Genomic DNA, 20,452 nt, shown 5'->3' with positions numbered 1-20,452 from the left:
AACACGGTCGTTGTGGGGACTGGGGGATCAGCCTTTGTAGTTCACCCAGTTCCTCACTATGGGCAAAGTCCTCAGACCTCCAACTCCAGGGCTCACTCCAGAGAAGAGGGGATGGGAATGGCCCTCACTGGGCCAGGCTCATCAACAGTGCTGTGGGTCTTGCTGTCCCGTTTTATACCAGAGGAAACCAAGGCACAGAGAAACGCACAGCTGAGCACACAGCTGGCAGACAGGGTCAGCCGGTTGGCCAACATCCCAAGACGTGAGCATCAGGCTGAGTTTAGGGAGGTGCGTCCTGTGACAAGGAGACGAACCCAAGACAACCTCGGATATCTCCTGTGCAGCTCTGCAGCACCGGGGACCCAGCTGTCTGGCCAAGAGGCAGGGTTCACTCGGTCCCTGTGGGCGCCACCTCGACAGGCTCCAAGACTTCTTCACTCTAAGCTCTCTGACCTCTGGGAGTTTTCCAAGCCCCTCCTTAAAGGACCAGCAGCCTCCGGAAGGATCCCTTAGCTCAAGGGTTTCAAAGGAACCCTGTTTAGGGACTGGGCTCTAGCCCCTGCTGTGCTATGTGAGCTCAGGAGAGCTGCTCTCCTTCTCCGGGCCTCAGTTTTCTCATCTGTAAAATGGCCGTGGGTATTTAAGTGGGAGTAGAGAGCAAAAGATATAACTCTGAGGGATGAACTCGCAGAAGGTCTTCTTCAAAAGACAGCAGGCACATCTAGGTATCTGGGATGACAGGAGAACGATGTCTCCTGGAAGCAGGGGAGGGACTAGATGATCTCAGAGAAAGCCTCAAACCCTCTGGGCCCACCAGGAGGTCAGAGGAAGGTGTGCGGGAGGGCGGTCAGCTGGGAGAGTAATGGTGAGCCGCCTAGTCCCCGCAGCCCCGAACTGCGTCTAGAACCGCGTCGAATTCTAGGTCTGGACCTTGATGGTGGCCAGGGAAGCTGAGGCCCCCGGGACGGCACTGCCCTCTAACCCTGCAGGTACCTCTCTCACCAACCTCCTCTGCCCCCCACCACGATGTCAAGACCCTAGCCCCATAGTGCAAGGGGTGCGGGGTAAGCAGAGATGGGGTCCTGACCCCAGGGTGCTCCACGTCCAGAGGGGAGAGACATAGGCTCCTGGCCCCACGCTCACAGACACACGGGCTCATGGAGCCTCGCAGGAGGCAAAGAGCTCCCACCCAGGCCTGGCATCGAGCAGGGGTAAGAGACCAAAACAAGGAAGAAGAGAGAGGGAGAGAGGATGAGAGACAGCCAAACTGAAGACAGGGAGCCCAGAAGGGGAGGGAGGGGCGGAAGGGGGAGGGAAAGAACAGGCAGGCCTGGCGGTGTCCCGACGCCGGCGGCCGCCCGGGAGCCACCAGCCCGGCCCTCTCAGCTCCCGGCCTCTGCACAAACTGCTCTCTCCGCCTGCAGCACCCTGTGCCCCCTCTCTTCCACTCTTACTCGACCTTCCGAACAAAACTCAGCTGCTGTCTCCTCCAGGAAGCCTTCCTTGACTAGCCTTAAGCTGGCTCAGCTGCCTTCCAGAATCACTGGGTTTCAGGCACTACAGAGTCCCACCAGGGTCCTCTCTGGTCCAGCATTCTGACTTTGCAACGGGCTTTCCCTAAATCAATTCTGGTCTCAGTCTGCCCCTCTTCCCCGGATGGCCTTCTACCCATTACTACAGCTGGCCAGGGCAAGTCGGGGAGGTACCCACGGGTCCTGGGAAGATGTCCTGACCCTGCCCAGAGAGGAGCCTGTCTGCCGGAGAATTTCACAAGGTCCACTTAGACCAGCAGCTCTTCCCCTCCCCCCAGACGGCCAACAGGCGGCAGTGAGCCAGGAAGCTTCTTAAATAACCCAAGTAATAAAAGTGGCCAATTAAGAGGGTGGAAGGCAGTGTCTCCACTGCGGGGGTGTCTCTCCATTGAGCTGCAGACGCGCAGGGGGCTGTGTGCAGGAGCACATTCCGAAGTCGGAGCACGGAGGCCAGAGAGCGCTGAGCAAGCATCTCGGAGCCAGCCCCTGCCCGGCGCGGCCCAGGCCAGGGCCCCAGCGCCCCCCGCCCCTCCCCACAGAGCCCGCGGCCTCGCTGAGCTTCATCACGACAGCTGCCCGTGCCTCAGCGCAGTCCTCCCCTTTCTCTCGCCACTCATGCAATAGGGCTGGTGGTCCTCATGCCGCAGATAAGAAATCAAGGTCTCCCTCAAGGTCACGGGGCTGATTAAGCGGTGGAAACACTCCTGGACTCCTCTCTCCCTGACCTCCAAGTCACGCACAAAGGCTCTTCTCTGAGCTGTTTCTTTTCAAAGGTTTTGTCCAGCACCCCATCCCAGCTTGACTTGCGACCAAGGGAAGATGTGCTATTAAGGCAAGGTGAGGACAAGACCTTTCATGGAACTTCAAGTGGCCCCTGGTTGCCCAGGAAGCTGGAGAAGAAGCGTCTGCGTGGGTTTGGGCCCAGGGCCTCCGAGCATGGTCATCACAGGCACAGCACGTGACAATTTATAAAATGCTGCCACAGGGATCACTTGGTTTAATCTGCCAAACAGCCTCATGAAGCCAGGTTTATTACCCCCATTTCACAGCAGGGAAAACTGAGGCTCAAAGCAAGAAAGCTGCCTGCAATTGATATGCCCCTTCCTGGGTACCACAGAGTGTAAGAGGTTGGGTCTGGAGCCTGACTTCCTGGGTTTGAATCTTGGCTTGCTGCTTCCTGTCTTGGCCCTCAAGGTCTCAGTTTTAGCATCTCTAAAATGGGCCACTGACAGTTTGCAACTCATAGGGCTATTGTGAGGTTCCACGAATAAACTGCTTTGAATAGCACCTGGCAGAGTGTAAATGGTATAGAAACATTTTTTAGCTAATTAATTACTGTTTACCGTGCCCGTAGTCTGCACGGGTACTATTTGGGCAGGGATTGTAACGTGGTATTGTCCCATTTGCCTGGTTCCCCAGACCCTGGGCTGCTGAGGGCAGGCGCTGTGCATGCTTCACCCCAGTGCCCAGCACGGGGCCTGGCACAAGGTGGGTGCCCAGCCACTGTCCAGAGAACAGAACTCCAGCTTCTCGGACACCCATACCCAGCAGTCTCATCTTCCCCACCAAGAGACACAGGATGACTGTAACAAGTTCCCCATTCCCTGGCGAAGTTCACAGCACCCACCGAAAGCAGAAGTCAGACCTGAGCCCAGGGCGCAGGCCGGCTTCCCTCCAGCCACCGGAATGCCCGCTGCCCTCTCCTGCTTATCATCAGGCAGGGAGAGCCCCTGACCACTGCCCAGGGGGCCCTCGGTGCTGGGCATGACAAAGGAGCATTAACTTGGAGTGTGAGCCCCAGATCCTGCCCTGGGTCGGCAAGTGAATTCTCCTTTCTGATCTAAATCAGATCACATGGAAAGTGCTCGGCAGGTAATGATTCGTGTTCCCTGCTCACTCTCCCTCCCTCCTTCCCCACCCACCTGGATATGCCAACTAGGAACTCTCCCCTACCCAGAGCTCAGTCCTCAGCGAGCAGTGGGGCTGGACCGCCCTCCAAAGCCGCCCGGGAGGCTCATCTGCTTGCCCCTGGCACTGATTCATTGGCTTCACAAGAAAATAATTACTCTAAAGTCACAGCAGGAAGTCCTCCCCGCGTGGCAGCCACCTCCTGTTCTGCCACCCGCCGAAGCATTGCTGTGAGGCGGGGAGACCCACCCCTCAGCCTGCCTCCCGCCTGCCTCCCGCCCTTCACCAGCTTCAGGAGCCTTCAGCATCTTTCCGGGGAGGAGCCTGAACCTGGGGTCTGGAGACCCAGGCTGCCCTCCTTTGAGATCTGGGGCAGATGTCTTCACCCTTCTGAACCTCTCATCCGTAAAATGAACAGTAATCAATTCCCACTTCTCGGGATGGCTCTAATAAATAAATCTCACTTATTGAAAGATTTCCTCCCAAGGCCTAGCACATAGTAGGTACTCAATGATGGCGACTAACCCATTACGATTTATTTTAAACCTTTTGGCCAATGTTTCCACATCCCACGGTTTCAGTTGATTTTTATATCAACCCTGGGAAGCAGAACTCATAAGAAACTTTATCCCCATTTTACAGAGCAATTCATCAAGGTAAAAGAGATTAAACAGCATGCACAGAATCCAGGTCACTCTAGGAAAGTCACAGAGACACCAGTCTTTCCGTGGTCCCCACTGCCAGGTGGGCAACGGGAAGCTTAGCCCACAGCACAGGCAAACCAGGGCCATGACCAGGGTGCCCCCGGGGCCCCTGGGCAGCTCTAGCTGCCCCCTGCCACACCTGGGGGGCTCAGCCAGGCCACAGCCCCCGGAGGGAACCAGTGGCATTTGCCAGGCTTAAGTACTGAATGACAACTACTCTTGTACCAGGAACTAGGGTAAAAAACCACATCCTGCCCAGGAAGCCAAGCAGGGGTGCCCATTGGGGGTGGGAGGGCACTGCCCTGGCAGGCATCAGCAACCTTCACCAGCCTCGTTTCTGGCCTAGAATCTTCTAAGCACCTCACAGCCAGTCATGCCCAGAGGCTGCACCACCCCCAGATGCTGCCAGCAAGGTCAGGGACCACCCTCTCCCCAGGGCCCAGCCTGGTTCTTGACTTCTGCCCACCTCACAAAGCTGGCACTACCCAGCCCTTAGGGCACCCACCCTTCTGCCCTGTGAAATCTGGCCATGTAACTCTTAGAACTTCACGGTCTACAATGTGCTGTAGCCATGTGAGCCCATGGCCTGTCCTTCGGTGTCGGGACACAGATTTCAGCAACCCCCTTTTCCAGATGAGAAAACTGAGACTCAGGGAGACAAAGGGAAAGCCATCTGTATATCCCGTGCTGGGGGCCCAGCGTTTGGCATCAGTAGATGGGTTTTCATTCAAACTTGTTGGAATGATGTGTCAGGACCAGAGTCCTGGTCTCCCGACTCCAGATCCAGACCTTTCGCTCAACAAGCCGCAGGCCGGCCAGATGTAGAGTCCACGTGTGTTGGTCACCCATGGCCACGCAGGCCTACTGGGGCCTGCCAGCACGCAGCAGCCAGGCACACAGAGCCTCCCTCACTGCACAAGTACTTGCTCAGCTCGGACGCCGGCCAGAACCTGGCTTGGCTCTGTGTGTACAAGATGAAGAAGTCAGACCCGGAGCCGGCCCCCACAGAGCTTACAGTCGAAGGAAGGGTTAGGGTTAGGGTAGCTACGTTCAGGGTGGAGGGTGCTGTGCCAGGGGAGGCAGTGGGCGCTCAGGAATGCCCGACGGAAGGTCAGGGGAGAGCCCAGGGAACGACAGGGCTGCCTCCCTCCCTGCCGTGCGCCTGCAGCCATCTGTGACCTGGGAAATAACCCGAGCGCCCGGCCGCAGCGCATCGACAGGATCAAAAGCCAGGACTCCGCAGGCAACGCCCACAGCCTCCGCTATCACTGACTCGTGGCACGGTTCAGATGAATTCCCCTGGAAGTCCACGCATCTCCTGGCGGCAAAGGACATGTGCAAGCTCTCTGTCTACCCTTCTGTGTCCTTCAAATCCCGACACATGTGGAGATGCAGGCACGGGCTTGGAGAGAGAGCCTGACGGCGCATGTGTACATGAGCGTGTGCGCACGCGTGTGTGTGTGTGTGTGTGTGTGTGTGTGAGTGTGTGGCTCCGCATCCGGTGGCCAAGGAAAAAGCCCCGCCTCGAATTCCTGGGAGAAGGAATCTTTAGCGTCAGCTGTCTCCCTGCTTCCTGCTTCCTTTACTTTTCTGGGACCTCATTCCCTTCCTTCTAGCGTAAGGCTCTGAAAATCCCTCCCAAATTTGTCCCCAGAGAGCCTGTCAGCCAAACCAAGAGATGCTGGAAGACGAAGGAGCTAAATGGAGTGGGGTTTGTGTGTTTCTTTTAAAGGAGGCTGGCAGAAAGGGCAGGGGTTGACCGGAGATTTCCGGAGACACAAATCAACCAGTAAGAGTAGGAAGAACAGCCTCCTTAGATGCTGGACAAAGAAGCAGCCCTTTCTCCCTCCGCCCCCAGCACCATCTCTGGCGCCTTCCAGGGGACAGAGAGCGACGACGTGTCCTGAAATGGATGTGCCCGGCGTCCAGTGCCTTGCCGAGAAACCCTTGTAAAATGAAAGGAACAGATATCGCTGGGGGTGGGAGGCGGGGGTGCTCTGGGATGGGGGATGTTCCGGGAGCCTGCCTCATGTGCTTACCCCAGGCGCTGACTTACCCCCTTCTGACCTCTAGGGGAGTTAGTCTCCCTCTTTCACAGATAGCAGCGGGCCAGTCAGCTCAGAGAGGCCACGCAACTGCCCACAGTCACGCAGAGACTGGGAGAGCTGGGATTCGATCCATGCTTCCTCCAGCCAAAGCTGCCCCCTCCCCCACCGGGACAATCAGAAATAAAGAAGCTGTATCTGCAGCGGCTTCAGAAACAATGGAAGTGCGGGGAAAGAAGTCCTCTGAGCAGCTTTCTGGGGAAGTCTTGTGGCTTTGGGGCACTCGGGGGCCAACACCCTCCTGCCTGGGGCGTGATGGCAAAAAGACAAGGGACAGTCCAGCGGGCATCCCCCCAGCCCCTTTCTGGAGCTCTGCATTCGGGCTGACAGCCCGGCCCCTTCCGGCTCAAGATCAGAAATAGCTGTTACAAAAGTCCCTCCCATCCCCGAAAGTAGCTTTTTAAAAAATGCTTAAAGGCAGACACATAAAAAGGTGGAGAGCGTTCTGCCAAGTCCCGACAGAAGGCAAATGGTGCAGGCATCGCCTCGGGGCAGGAAACAAAACTTTCCATGACAGATGGAAGTTCTGCCTGTCTTTGTGGGTCAGCTCCCTCTGGGCCTCAGTTTCCCCGTCTCTAAAGTGAAAGTATTCCGCTGAATCAGCAATTCCTTTCTTTTCTGCTAAACTGTAAAATGCTTGGTTTCCAAACAACTCTCCCTCAGAATATCAATTTGAGAGCCACGAAAATGGAGCTGCTGTGGTTGATGGGGGCGAAATCCTAGGTGGTCTGCCCCTAGCTGTTCCCCAAATCACCTCACAGCACCCTGCTCCAGATCCCAGGGCTCCAAAGAGCCCACCTGAAAACCACCAGGCTGAAGGATCACCATGGTCCTCCAGGACCTCAAACAGAGCTCCAGTGAAAACAAACCTAGACCTCCAGGCAGACTGGAGTCGGGGCACAGACACTCAGCAACGTGCAAGGGCTGGGAACAAAACCAGCCCGGTCCAAACCATGCTGGGCCTGGGGCGGGAGAGGGGGCGGCCGGGGACAGAGAAAGGCCCCCCTGCCCTCCCAGGAGGCAGACAGAGCAGCCCTGACTTGGACCCTCCAAGTCACAGACAGAAACGCAGAGCGAGCTGGGAGGGAGGGCCTATAGGAAGCCTGTTGGGTATAGAAGACCTTCGGCTCAGAAAGAGCAGCGCCTGGCCCTAGGTTACACAGTGCCTCACAGCAGGGTGGGGTCTGGAGAACTCCAGGCACTGGAGTCTGGGTCCCTAGGATGCCCATTCTGAAAACACTCCGCCTGCCTAAAGTTCAGCTACATTAGGCAGGAATCTCCCAGGGAAAGGCCCCCAGCCTGCAAGCTCAGAACAGGATATTTCGGTGACACTATGTGGAGACAGGGTGCCGATGTTTGTTTTGGTTTCCAAATCAACACTTGACAACCTTGTCAGCTACGGTTTCAGTGACCACACTTCCCGCATGGTAAAGAGCTCAGAGCTGATTGGCCCAAGGGGAAATCAAAGCAGGAGTGAACAGGGTGAGCCCAGGCATCCCAGGCCAGGGGCTCTGGTTTGGGTAAGCGTTTCCAAAACATGGATCCTATACCAATGATGCACATGAGATGATGTGCGCTGGTACACAGAAGGTAACTTTTTAAATTTACATTTTATTGACTATGTGAGTGCGTAAACAAAATGTGGTCTACCCACATGGAAGAATATCATTCAGCATTACAAAGGGATGTACTGCTGGTATGAGCTACAGCCTGGATGAATCTCACAAACATCATCTGAGTGAAAGAAGCCAGGCAAAAGCGACAACATGCTGCCGGACCCCGTTTAAATGACGAGTCTACAGAGACAGGAAGCCGGTCTGTGGCTGCTGGGCTGGAGGAGAAGTGCGGATTCACTGCAGAGGTGCAAGAAAGATCTTTTGGAGATGATGTGAGTGTTCTAAAACTGGACTGTGCTGATAGTTGCACAGCTCGATGGATTGACTAAAAATCATTGAACTGTATGTGTAAAACGGGAGAATTTTGCGATATGCAAATTATACCTCAATAAAGCTGGCTGAGATGGCTGGATGGCATCACTGACTCGATGGACGTGAGTCTGAGTGAACTCCGGGAGCTGGTGATGGACAGGGAGGCCTGGCGTGCTGTGATTCATGGGGTCGCAAAGAGTTGAAAACAACTGAGCAACTGAACTGAACTGAACTGAACACTGGCTGAAAATTTAACGTTCAAAAAACTAAGATCACAGCATCTCTGGTCCCATCATTTCATGGCAAATAGAAGGGGAAAATGTGGAAGCAATGGCAGATTTTATTTTCCCAGGGTCCAAAATCACTGCAGACGGTGACTGCAGTCATGAAATTAAAAGACACTTGCTCCTTGGAAGAAAAGCTATGACAAACCTAGACAGCATATTAAAAAGCAGAGACATCACTTTGCTGACAAAGGTCCATCTAGTCAAAGCTATGGTTTTTCCAGTAGTCATGTATGGATATGAGAGTTGGACCATAAAGAAGGCCTGAGCACTGAAGAATTAACACTTTCAACTGCGGTGCTGGAGAAGACTCTTGCAGGTCCCTTGGAGAGCAAGATCAAACTAGTCAACCCTAAAAGAAATCAATTCTGAATATTCATTAGAAGGACTGAGACTGAAGATGGAGCACCAATATTTTGGCCACCCGGTGGGAAAAGCCAACTCATTGGAAAAGACCCTGATTCTGTGAAAGACTGAAGGGGCAAAAGGAGAAAGGGATGACAGAGGATGAGATTGTTGGATGGCATCACCGACTCAATGGACATGAATCTGAGCAAATGCCAGGAGATAGTGAAGGCCAGGGAAGCCTGGCATGCTGCAGTCCATGGGGTCGCAGAGTCAGAAACGACTTAGCAACTGAACAGCAACAACAGAGCTGTTTAAAACATTTTACAAAAATAATAATAGAGATGGTGATACGTGACTATGGCCGCGGTTCATGGAGGCAGAACCCCAAAAGTTCCCAGCTTGGAAAACACTGAGCTACACAACCAAGGTTGCCCTTTGGAGAGGCAGAAGAGCATCTCCAAGGCAGCGAGTTCCTCCAGGTGGACAGGGGAAACTCTGGAAACTTTCCTTCCCTAGGACAGGCTCTTTCTTTTGGTCACCTCTTGGGACCCCATGCTAGATATCCTGGAAGGATCTGAAGCCTTCAGTGGCCAAGAGCCCAGGTAAACACACTGGTCTCATTCTCTTATGAGCATAAGATCAGAAGCGGCCTAGGAGTTCAAACTCAGATTTACATATTGCCAAGGCTGGGAAGACTCTTTGAGATCATCTAGTCCAGTGCTTCTTACGCTTTTCAAAAAGGTTGATCATACGCCTGCCCTCTTCCCAAAAGAAAATCCTATGAGAAACCCAAATAAAGAAACAAATAAATACAGAATATTATTTGTATGAATCTATTGTAGGCTCAGTGAGAAAACAGTCACCAGTCCTTGAGGTTGACGAGCCCATTTTGGTCTGTTAACACTTAGAACTAGGATTATGGTTGACAGGTCCACCTTCAGTTTAATTCTATCTCTGGTTTGGGCCACAGAGTATCAGGAAAATCCTGACTCACACAGATTAGTAGCTACAAACGGGACCAGCTTTTAGCAGTTTGCTTTCTGATCTCAGAATATTCTTCCGACGAAGAGAAGGCGGGGGTGGCTCTAACTTGACTCTGAACCAACAAATCAACGTTAAGTCGACTTCCAAGAGTTAACAGTAAGAACTCAAAAGTGAGTGAGCATATTTTCATGACCATTTGATATTTTTTTAAACATCAGTTTTTATTTAACATTCAAGGAATGCCTACGGCATCTCTGAGGCAGCCTGGAGCTTCAGGGACACTTCTAGCCCACCCTCTTCTCTCCTTTACAGACAGGGCAACTGAGGCTTGCTCAAAGGAGGAGGCAGATGTGCTCTGGCAAAAATCCCACTTGAGCCCTGAATCAATTTCAGAAAAGATGCATCTCCCCAATTCACCAAAAAAAAAAAAAATGGGGGGAAGAGAAGGTGCACACGCCCCCTACAAGGGTGGGAAGAGACACACACTCACCCTCCACCTGTCTCAGCAGCGCCCATGTCATTCCAGGGCAGCACCAGAAGCTGACATCACACCCCACACCCTGGGTGCAACTTGAACTGGGCATTGCTCAATGCCAATCCATCTCCCTCTAGGACTGGGCACAGTGTTTCCATCTCCTTAGTAGCCAGGTCCGAAAAGTGCGCACACACACACACACAATAAAACAAACACCCCGCAAGCCTGGGGCATGACGACACCATCGGCAGTGGCAGACCAAAGGGCCCTCCCAGTTTCACCATCAAGAGCAAGCGCCTGTTTCCCTGCCCCACCCCAACAAAGCAGCCCACACAGGGCAGAGGGGTGGCCTCCCCATGGCGAGGCACCAGGCCATTCTCGAGTCCTGCAGAGAGACAACCAGCCCAGGAGAGTAGCTTGTCTCCCCCTGGGGTCCAAGACATTTCCCCAGGAAGCCAGGCTCTGCATGGGAGACTGGAGACTCTGGGCAAAACTGCCCCCTTACAGCTTGACAAAGAGTCTCTCATCTTTAATAACGTCAATCTGATTACTTCATACCTTCCAAAAGGCATCACCGGCCTACTCGCCCCTTATACAGCTGTGGGTGGATTTTATCATTCCCATTTCTCTGATGAGTAAACAGGCTTCCAAGTAGTTCAGTGACCACTCAGTTCAGCCAGAGGTTCTCACTGGCAGGTGCTGGAGGTAGCACTTGAATCCTGCCCAGTGGCCAGCCCGCCCAGGTGAGACGAAAAGGGAGGAGACCCATGGCCAGCTGTCTGTGCTCTCGTGAGCACTAGGACACAGGAGCGGAAGGAAAGATGCTTCTCAGGGCATCCTCCAAGCCCTGGGGATCAGAGCCACAGTTCCCAACGCAGAGATGCCCATGCCTGGGACAGCAAAGGGCCCTGCTCCCTTCCTGAGACGCTACAGACAAACCCCTCTCCTCTTATCAGTAGGTCGATTAGGTAAAACTGACGGCCAGGTTGCGGGAAGGAGACAATGTCAGTTTCCCAGCTGGGAATCCAGGCTGGGCAGAAACGTGCTAGCCAGTTCAGCAGGCAGTCTGCGCCGCACTCCAGCCAGACCTGGTGGTCTGGGTCCACTCACTGTCCAGGCTTCCAGCCTAAGGTTATCTTTGCTTGTGTAGATAACTCAGTCTTTAGGCCTGAGTTTCTTGGGGGTCCAAAAAAACCATGAGAATTCGGGGTAGGGAGAAGAGAGGTGAAGGGAGGTGTTTCTAAAACTCGTGGCCAGTCTGATGTAGGTCTTGTTATCCAGTCCAGCCAACCGGACACGAGAGAGCTGGAGCAAGACAGCGGACCCTGGCCTCAGGGCACAGACCCAAGCACTCTGAAACACTTGATTTTTTTTTTTAATTCAAGGAAAAATAGAAAGTTAGTGGATTACTTAAGAGTTGTTTCTTTTCACCCATTGACAGAGGGGAGCCCACTTTCTACATCCTTGGGGAAAACACCTAAGTTGGAAGACAGACTGGCCAGGAGTATCTCACATCTCAGCTTCACCACCTATTAGCCAAGACCCCTTAGGCAAGTCACTAGCATCCGTGCCTCGGTTTTCTCATCAACAAAGCTAGGATAAGAATGCCCCACACTTTGTGTTGCCATGAGGATTAGGTGACATCACATAAAACACCTACGGTCATTATGTCACCTAGAAAACAATGTGCCTGGTCCGGTGACGGAGCGGAGGTGTCCCCCACGGTAGTCAGCGCCGGTCCCCATCCTCGGAACTAGAAAACCGAGTTTTCCAAGTCTGCAAACACAGCTTCCAGCCCCACCTGCTAGGACCAGCTGGCCGCCCACCCCCTACCCCGGCCCCTCCGGAACGCACACATTCGGGGGCCGCCAGACCCGAACGACCCCCAACCCCCCACCAGGGAGTGCGGGGGGGCAGGGCGGGGTCCCACTCACCTCCGCTTGTACTCGTCGCGCTCGCGCTTCACCTTGGCGAGCACGTTGTAGAGCGCGCGTATCTCGGGCGTGATGGTGTCGATCTGCACGCCCACGCCGTCGGGATGCACCCACGACACTCCGGGGCCCTGCACGGTCTCCACGCCGCCGCCGCCCGTGCGCCGCACCTGCGTGTAGCTCCAGATGGTCCCGGGCAGGCGGCCGTAGTACTGCGGGTGCGAGCCGCCACCGGGAGGCAGGCCGCCCAGGGCCGCGGCGTGGTTGGCGTTGGCGCCGGCCGCCGCGCCGCTGCCCGGCCCGCCGCCGGGCGCGGGGGGCCGCAGCAGCTCCGGCCCGGTCTGCACGGCCTGCTCGCGGGAGAAGGTCTTGTAGCGCAGCCGCCGCTCGCGCTCGCTCTGCTGCTGCTCCAGCTGCTTCTCCAGCAGCCGGTTGCGCCGCTCCAGTTCGTGCACCTTGGCCAGGAAGCAGCGGAAGCGCACGTTGAGCCCCTTGAGTAGGTGGATGTTGGAGCCCAGGTCGTCCCGCAGCGCCGCCGTCACCGGCGACGGCCCGGGCCCGGCCCCGCCGCCGCTGCCGCCCCCGCTGGGGCAGCCCCCAGGTCCGCCGCCGCCGCCACCCGGCGGGCAGCCGAAGGCCAAGGCCATCTCTCCGAACAGCAGCGAGTTCACCATGCGCCGGCCGCGCGGCTCAGGGCCCAGGGCCCGCGGCTCTAGGTGCGGCTCCAGCTCCGGGCAGGGCTCCCGGCGCGGCCGGGACAGGGCGGACGCGGGATCCAGCGCGGCTGGCCGGGCGGTTCCAGATGCGCGCCAGACGCGGCCTCCGCGATGTCGGCGAGCCGGGCCGTCCCCGGGTGTGGGCGCCGCGGCGAGGAAAGGGACTCGGGCAGCAGTGGAGGCCGCGGCGGCTCGCAAGGGGCGGCGAGGGTCCAAGTCCCGGCGCCGGGGGCTGTCGGAGACACTGTGGAAGCGCCGCGGCAGCCGCGCTCAGAGGACTCTCCGCGGGCACTGCCCCTCTGCGGCGGGCCCCGCCCACTGCAGACCTAGGCCCCGCCCCCGGACGCGCCCCGCCCACCGCGCCTTCCTCTGCGGCGCTCCCGGAGCCAGAGGCCCTGCCCCCAGGTCTCGCCCCGCCCACCGCGCCTTCCTCTGCGGCGCTCCCGGAGCCGGAGGCCCCGCCCCAGGCCCCGCCCAGCCCACCACTGCGGCGCTCCCGGAGCTGGAGGCCCCGCCCACCCCGGTCTCGTCCCGCCCACCGCGCCTTCCACTGCGGCGCTCCGAGAACCGGAGGCCCCGCCCAGCTCCGAACTGGACCCCTCCCTCCCCTGCGCCGGGTCCTGTGGCCCGGCCCGGCTCCGATCCTTCTCCCGGGGACACGGCCAGCAGAACTGCACCAGGCATGCGGTCAGGTGGGATCGCCGCAGAGCCAGCCCGGCCTCTTAAAGGGACCGGCGGCCTCGGCAGCGCTCGCTTCCCCCTCCAGGGAGTCTCCTCCCCCGCGGTCTTTGCCAAGGAGGCTACCCTTTTCTTCCAACCACCCCAGATCCCGCGGTCCCCCATTCCTGCGGAGTGAGGGGGACCTCGGTCCAGAAGGGCTGGGGACCAAAGCATCCGAAGGTGCATTCGCACCCACCCCCAGTCCAGCGTGGCGCGGCCTCAGTCGACCTTCCCCGGATGAGGCGGCGCTTGCACCGGCACGTCGCCCACGCAGTGGACCCAGGAGGGCTCCTCCACCGCTTACCCCAGCCTCTCGTCCCGAGATAGGCCTAGGCTATACCGAGCCGGCTGGTCCTCGGGCCCAAAGACGGACCGCGCGGATGCTGGGGACCTGCGTAGGGAAACTGAGCTGAGATCCTCCGGCAAGTGATACCTGCAAGCTCAGCCTGGGCTGCTACCACTCCCCGGCCCCGAATGATCATCTCCCCACCACCGCACAGGCTGAGATGCAGCTGGCCCCAGAGTGGGGGTCCATTTCATCAACCGCGTGGGGGGCACTTGAGGGCAGAACAGATCTAGAGGGCGGCGCCGACCCAAAGACGCATTCATTTATTCACTCAAACCTGTTTTCAGATTTACCACCCTAAAAAGAAAAGTTCTCCAGTCTCCTGGTGTCTCTTAAGGTGTTGGTCGTTAAGTCGTCTCTGACTTTTTGCGACCCCACGGACTGTAGCCTGCCAGGCTCCTCTGTCCATGGGATTCTGCAGACAAGGATACCGGAATGGGTTGCCCCTCCCTCCTCCAGGGGATCTTCCCCTCCCAGGTATCGAACCCCTCTCCTGCACTGCAGGCAGATGCTTTACCACTGAGCCACCAGGGAAGCCTGGTGTCTCTTAAACCAGTTTGCACACATCTCTGATTATTTTTTGAATACTGATAATAGTTCCCATTATTGAATGCTAAGTATGTATCAGGTGCCATACTTGTTATCCCAGTATTACAGAGGTCGCTGAGACCAGTGGAGCAGTGATCCACCCCTAAACACACACTGTAACCTGCCTACACGATGCGGCTGGCCTCTTGTCCATTTCCCCAGTCGAAACCTCAGAGGGAGGTGACCCCCACATTTGAACGCCTGGGGCTGGCAGTGTATGCATTTAACCAGATACGTGGCATGTTCCACATTCTTTCGGCTGCATTTTTTGAATTGCAATTAAATTTTTGTCCTATTAACTTAATGTGTTTGTTCTCTCTCTTTGTGTGTAAGCTTGAGGGCAGGTACCCTTTCTCAGAGGGACAAAGGCTTTGTGTTCCCAGTGACAGAAGAGACATAAAGGAAACACGGGCATGCTCTGGGGTGAGGTCGTGGCTGTGATGTTAGTTGGCTATTTTTGATTCAGTCACAAGAGCAAACCCCAGGTTTCCTTCCCTCAACCCCAGCTCCTTGCTCCATTCCAAACATAGGCTCACCTTTCCAACACCCCCAGCAGAAACTCACCTGTCTTAAAATCTTTCTTTGCCTTACCCAACCAGATGTGATGACTGCTCTTTGGTCTTTGTTCTCTCCTCTCTTGGTAATTTTCTTGTTTATCTAACCTAAAGAATCAAAGCTGTTTGCCTTACAGCAGGAGTTCACGGATTCCCCAGGGTGGGGTGGGGATTGCTAAGGATAGAATTCTGCAAAGTCCATGATATAGACAAAAGTTACATTTTTATTTTCACTAGTACCTGAATCTGGTAAAGCATCTGCCTGCAATGTGGGAGACCCGGATTCGATCCCTGGCTTGGGAAGATCTCCTGGAGAAGGAAATGGCAACCCACTCCAGTGTTCTTGCCAGGAGAATCCCACAGATGGACGAGCATGATAGGCTATAGTCCATGGGGTCGCAAAAGTCGGACACGACTGAGCGAGCTTCACTTCACAGTACCTGAATCAGTTCAGTCGCTCAGTCATGTCCAACTCTTTGCCTGAATGCTATTTAGTATTTCCTTTGATCATGAATGCAGGCAACAAGAAGTCCCTGTGATGTTATTACTAATAGAAATCACAGGTATTTTCACATCACCTTCAGTTTTTATATATCTCAAAGTATCATTTAAGCTACCATACTCTTAATATCATATTCAATTCACCAGTAAATCTTACTTAATGTATTAATAAACATGTTACTATATCACAATTTCTTTAGTATTTTGATAGTTGTATTTTAGTAAAATTGTTACTGGTGTCTGAATGCAATATTTTTAAAATTATTATGAGATGGATTCACAGGCTTCCCCAGATGCCCAAAGGGCCTTAACCCACAGAAAGGGTTAAGAAGCCACACCTCAGGAGCAGTTCCCTGCCACCTTTTCTCAGACAGATCTGTCCTGCTAACCACAATGCCCTGGAATCAGGGTGTGAAGCCCTCCTGGAGGGGCTAGGTGGGGTGGGGGCACCTAACTCTGTTCTGGGCCTGGAGAGACCCAAACAGTCCAAGATCATTTACTGACCTCCTGCTTCAGCACAGACCTTGCGCTAATTCTGGGGAAACAGCCGAGAACAATGCAAGAGCTCCAGAAACCCTGGGGGAGCTCGTGGAGACAGACAACACCTCACCCCCAACAGTTGCTAGTCCATACCTTCCATCAGGCCAAGGGTCTTGCGCCAATACTAGGTCAAGTTCAGCACTGAACCTCCATATCCCAGCATGATGCCTGGCACGTGACAGGTGGTCAACAAGGATGAGTTTAGGTAAACAACTGGACGAGCTGTTGGCACTGGAAAAAAATCCCTGTAAAGTACCTAAGAGGTTTTCAATACATATTAGGGTTTCACATTTTAATTACATTTCTTTGTCTGATAACTTTATTGAGGCATTTTTTACATATCATGTAATCCACCCATTTCAATGGTTTTTAGTACATTAACCAAATTGTACAACCGCCACTATAAATCAGTTTCAGAAGATGTCGTCCCTCCCAGTAAGATCTCTTTTACTGTTACTGTTTCCGCCTCCCGCCCCAGGCAACCGTGATTGTCTCTCCCTCTCTGTAGATTCGCCTTTTATGGACATTTCCTATAGATGGAATCATACAATGTGTGATCCCTCTCGCCTGGCTTCTTTCACCAAGTATCATGTTTTTCAAATTCACATTATAGCATCCGTAGGACCTTCCTTTCTATTGCCAACCTCTTCTAAAATTTGGTAGTTTGAATTTTGCATTACCTTATTTACTTTCCTGCACATCAATTCCTCATCTGGAAATGGGCCTAATAAAAATATCTACCCGGGGACTTTCCTGGTGGCCCAGAGGTGAAGACTTCACCTTCCAGGGCAGGGGGTGCAGGCTCAGTCCCTAATAAGGGAGTTAAGATCCCACATGCCTTGGGCCACAAAAGCAAAACATAAAGTGAGCAATATTATAACAAAAATTCAATAAAGACTTAAAAAAAAAAAAGAATATCTCCCTGGGAGGGTGGTTAAGGGTTAAATGACTTAATGCATATAAAGCCAGCACGCAGTACATGCTCAGTAAAACGTTAGCTATTATCACCATTATTTCTTTTTCATTCTTTTTGCTTATGCCAGTGTGAAAAGCCCATAAATGTCTCAAGAAGCAGGGCAAAAAATAAGCCTCTCCCACGATCCCACACCCAGTGGCCCTCCCCGTCATCTGAGCCCAGTTCTGTTGCCAGGAAGAATGAACTGCCCTCTCCCTTGCATCCCCCATTCCCACCCCCAGGCTGCAGTTTCTAGAACATTCCCATCAGGTGTCTTCACAGCGAAATGAAAGACAGCAGTAAAACAGGGCTGCACGGAGAAAAGGGAGTGGCTATTAGTCCCACATGGAGCTCCAGGTGGAAATTAATCCTTTAAAAGGCACAGGCAAATTCTTGAGAGGGCCCATCTCTCCTCCCCCCAAACAATAATGACAATAACAACAGCCAGAAAAAAAAAAGAGCTGGCAGAAAGGGTGACTCTCGCCCATCCCAGCAGCCACGGCACGCTGCCCAGCCTCATCCCTCCTGGGCACCTCCAGGCTTACAGGCGGCTTAAGCTACCTGTTGGCTCAACAATTATTCTGGGTGGGTTTGCCTTCCTCGAAAAGGGCGTGGGTTTCACCGACGTCAGGGCGCCAGAGTGTCCCACTGGCTGCCCAGACAGCCCTCTTCTTGGTCAGCAGAACTCTGGTTGCTCCCAGGGCCTTCTCCAGGCCTCTCTCACGCAGGCCAGCCGGGCGGTATGGCAGTGTGGTTACAGGCAGGGCGTGCAGGGCCAGGCTCAGTCGATCACTGTGTGGCTGTGGGCAAGTTACTCACCTGTTCTGTGTCTCAGTTTCTCCCTCTGTAAAATGGGATGGTAGCAGTTTATGGGGTTACCGTGAGGACGAAACAAGTCCACATGGCTGAGAGCAGTGCCTGGCATGCTTTAAGTGCCAGTTATCATGAATCAACATTCCTCAACCCCCTGCCAGGAACCGTTCTGGGGGTGGGGGGTCTTTGAGCTCCATGTGACAGGAAGTAAAGGCTGAGGGTTGCAGAAGCCTAACCAGGGCCATGCTGGATCATTCTAGAGGGAGCCACAAATTTGGATAGGCCCTTGCTTTTAGGCCTTCTTCCATCATTTCCAAATGACTGCGCCTGTTAAACATCTTCTTTGCATGGGTGCCAAGTCGCTTCATTTGTGTCCGATTCTTTGCAACCACATGGACCGTAGCCTGCCAGGCTCCTCCATCCATGGGGATTCTCCAGGCAAGATTACTAGAGTGGGTTGCCTCACCCAGGGATCAAACTCATATCTCTTATGTCTCCTGTGTTGGCAGGTGGGTTCTTTACTACCTGGGAAGCCCAGTATCTTCTTTACCCTGACTCGATCACTAAACCTCTGCATGTTAAAGACCCTTCTTACAGATGGGGAGCCCAAGGCTCAGGGGGTAAAGAGCCTATCCCAAAACACACAATTCACAGCACAGTTGAACTCTGAACCCAACTTTGAACTCCAAGCCCCATCCATTCTGCTCCTGCTCTAGCCTCTTCCTCGACCACCCAAAGATGGAACATTCAAGCATTGATCTGAGAAGTGAGCCCCTGAAGTGATTTCTACCATCCTGTTCCATGGTGTTGGCCTTCATGTGAGTAGAACCGGGCACGGAGAAGCGACCAGCAGGGACATCGTCAGACGAGCCCAGAGCCGCGATGCGAAGCAACACCGCACGCTCCCACCTCCGGGTCTTTACACATGCTGGTCCCGCCTCCAAGGACACCAGTCCCCTTCTCGCGGGCTAGCTCTCACTTATCCTCCAGATCCTGGCTGTAGCAGCACTTCTTCATTTGCTGTCTTGTTTCGACCTTGCATTAAGGAATGATGTACATTCAACAAATATGTGTACAGCTCGACGAATTCCTACACATGCACACCCTAGGGTACTCCACACCCAGTTTATTTCCCGCAAACAGAAATCTCCCTGGTGACCCCTTCCAGTGACACCTCCCAAAGGTGATTGGGCTCTGACGTTTCTCACCATGGATTCCCTTCTAGCCTCATGGACAACAGAATCGGACAGTACGTTTTTTCACTTCTTTCGCTCAGTCTCATCTGTGGGAGACCCACCCACGCAGTTTGTGCTGCTTTGCTGGGTCACATCACGTGCTATCAACACATCACAGTGTATTTCTCCATTCTACCACGGTGGACATGTGGGTGCTTTCTAGTTTGGGGCTATTTGAAGTAAAGCTGCCAAGAGCCTTCTCATTTCTGTCTTTAGGTGAACATAAGCATTTGCTCTTGAGGAGAAACTGGGGAATGGGATTGCTGTGTGGCAGGGGTTGTGTATGTTTAGAGTTAGTAGATATAGCCAGACAGTTTTCCAAGTTGGCCATCTAAATGTATACCCCCAGCAGCAGCATATGAGAATTCAGATTGCTCCAAATCCCAGCTAATTGTCTTGTTGTTTGGTCACTAAGTTGTGTCCGACTCTCTGCATCCCCATGGACTGTAACCCGCCACGCTCCTCCATCCATGGGATTTCCCAGACAAGGATACTGCAGCGGGTTGCCATTTTCTTCTCCAGTGGATCTTCCCGACCCAGAGCTTGAACCCCATCTCCTGAGTCTCCTGCACTGGCGGGCGGGTTCTTTACCACTGGGCCACCAGCTGTTTCCTTGTTCAATCGTTCAGTCGTGTCTGACTCTTTGTGACCCCATGGACTGCAGTGCGCCAGGCTTCCCTGTCCTTCACTATCTCCCAGGGTTTGCTCAAACTCATGTCCATTGAGTTGATCATGCCATCCAACCATCTCATCTTCTGTCGCTCCCTCCTTCTCCTGCCCTCAATCTTTCCCAGCGTCAGGGTCTTTTCCAATTAGTCATTGGAGCTTCAGCTTCAGCACCAGTCCTTCCAATGAATATTCAGGTTGACCAGGCAAGTCCAATATTTAGTACAGTCAGAGATCAACACTAGGATTTACTGTATAACATAGGGAACTATATTCAATATCTTGTAAAAACCTACAATAGAAAATCATCTGAAAAAATATATCAAAAAAATCACTTTTCTGGATACCTGAAACTAACACAATCTTGACAATCAACTCTACTTCCATAAACATATTTAGCGTAATCAGTGCTTTTTTATTTTAAGGGTAGCACTTCCCCTAGAACCGCTCTGTACCCTCGAAAGCAGGGTAGGTAGGGACCTCTTCTCACTCTTCCCCACTGTAGATTCATTTGTCCGTAGCATTCCCACTAATTCCTTGTCTCCCTCACGGCAGGAAGTGAGGGCTCCTTAAGGAAGGGAAGGAAACCATCTATCTCCTTGGAAGGGAGAAGCCAGGC

The 20,452-nt window shown here is 53.9% G+C and overlaps 1 protein-coding gene across 2 annotated transcripts in view; it reads right to left on the bottom strand.

Moving 5' to 3' along the window:
• Window positions 1-13,230, bottom strand: part of IFFO2 (intermediate filament family orphan 2) — a 49,822-nt gene extending 36,592 nt beyond the window's left edge. The window contains exon 1 of one of the 2 annotated variants that reach the window (XM_061395161.1): window positions 12,203-13,230. In XM_061395161.1, the coding sequence (XP_061251145.1) occupies window positions 12,203-12,873 (671 nt within the window). In that variant the 5' untranslated portion in view covers window positions 12,874-13,230. The remainder of the gene's footprint in view (window positions 1-12,202) is intronic. The other variant, XM_061395151.1, reaches the window with a different exon arrangement.
• Window positions 13,231-20,452: the final 7,222 nt, after the last annotated feature.

Source organism: Bos javanicus, chromosome 2, assembly GCF_032452875.1.
Source record: "Bos javanicus breed banteng chromosome 2, ARS-OSU_banteng_1.0, whole genome shotgun sequence".
NCBI classification, from domain to species: domain Eukaryota; kingdom Metazoa; phylum Chordata; class Mammalia; order Artiodactyla; family Bovidae; genus Bos; species Bos javanicus.
The sequence above is the reverse complement of the archived record's forward strand: the minus strand, read 5'-3'. Positions and strand labels throughout refer to the sequence as shown.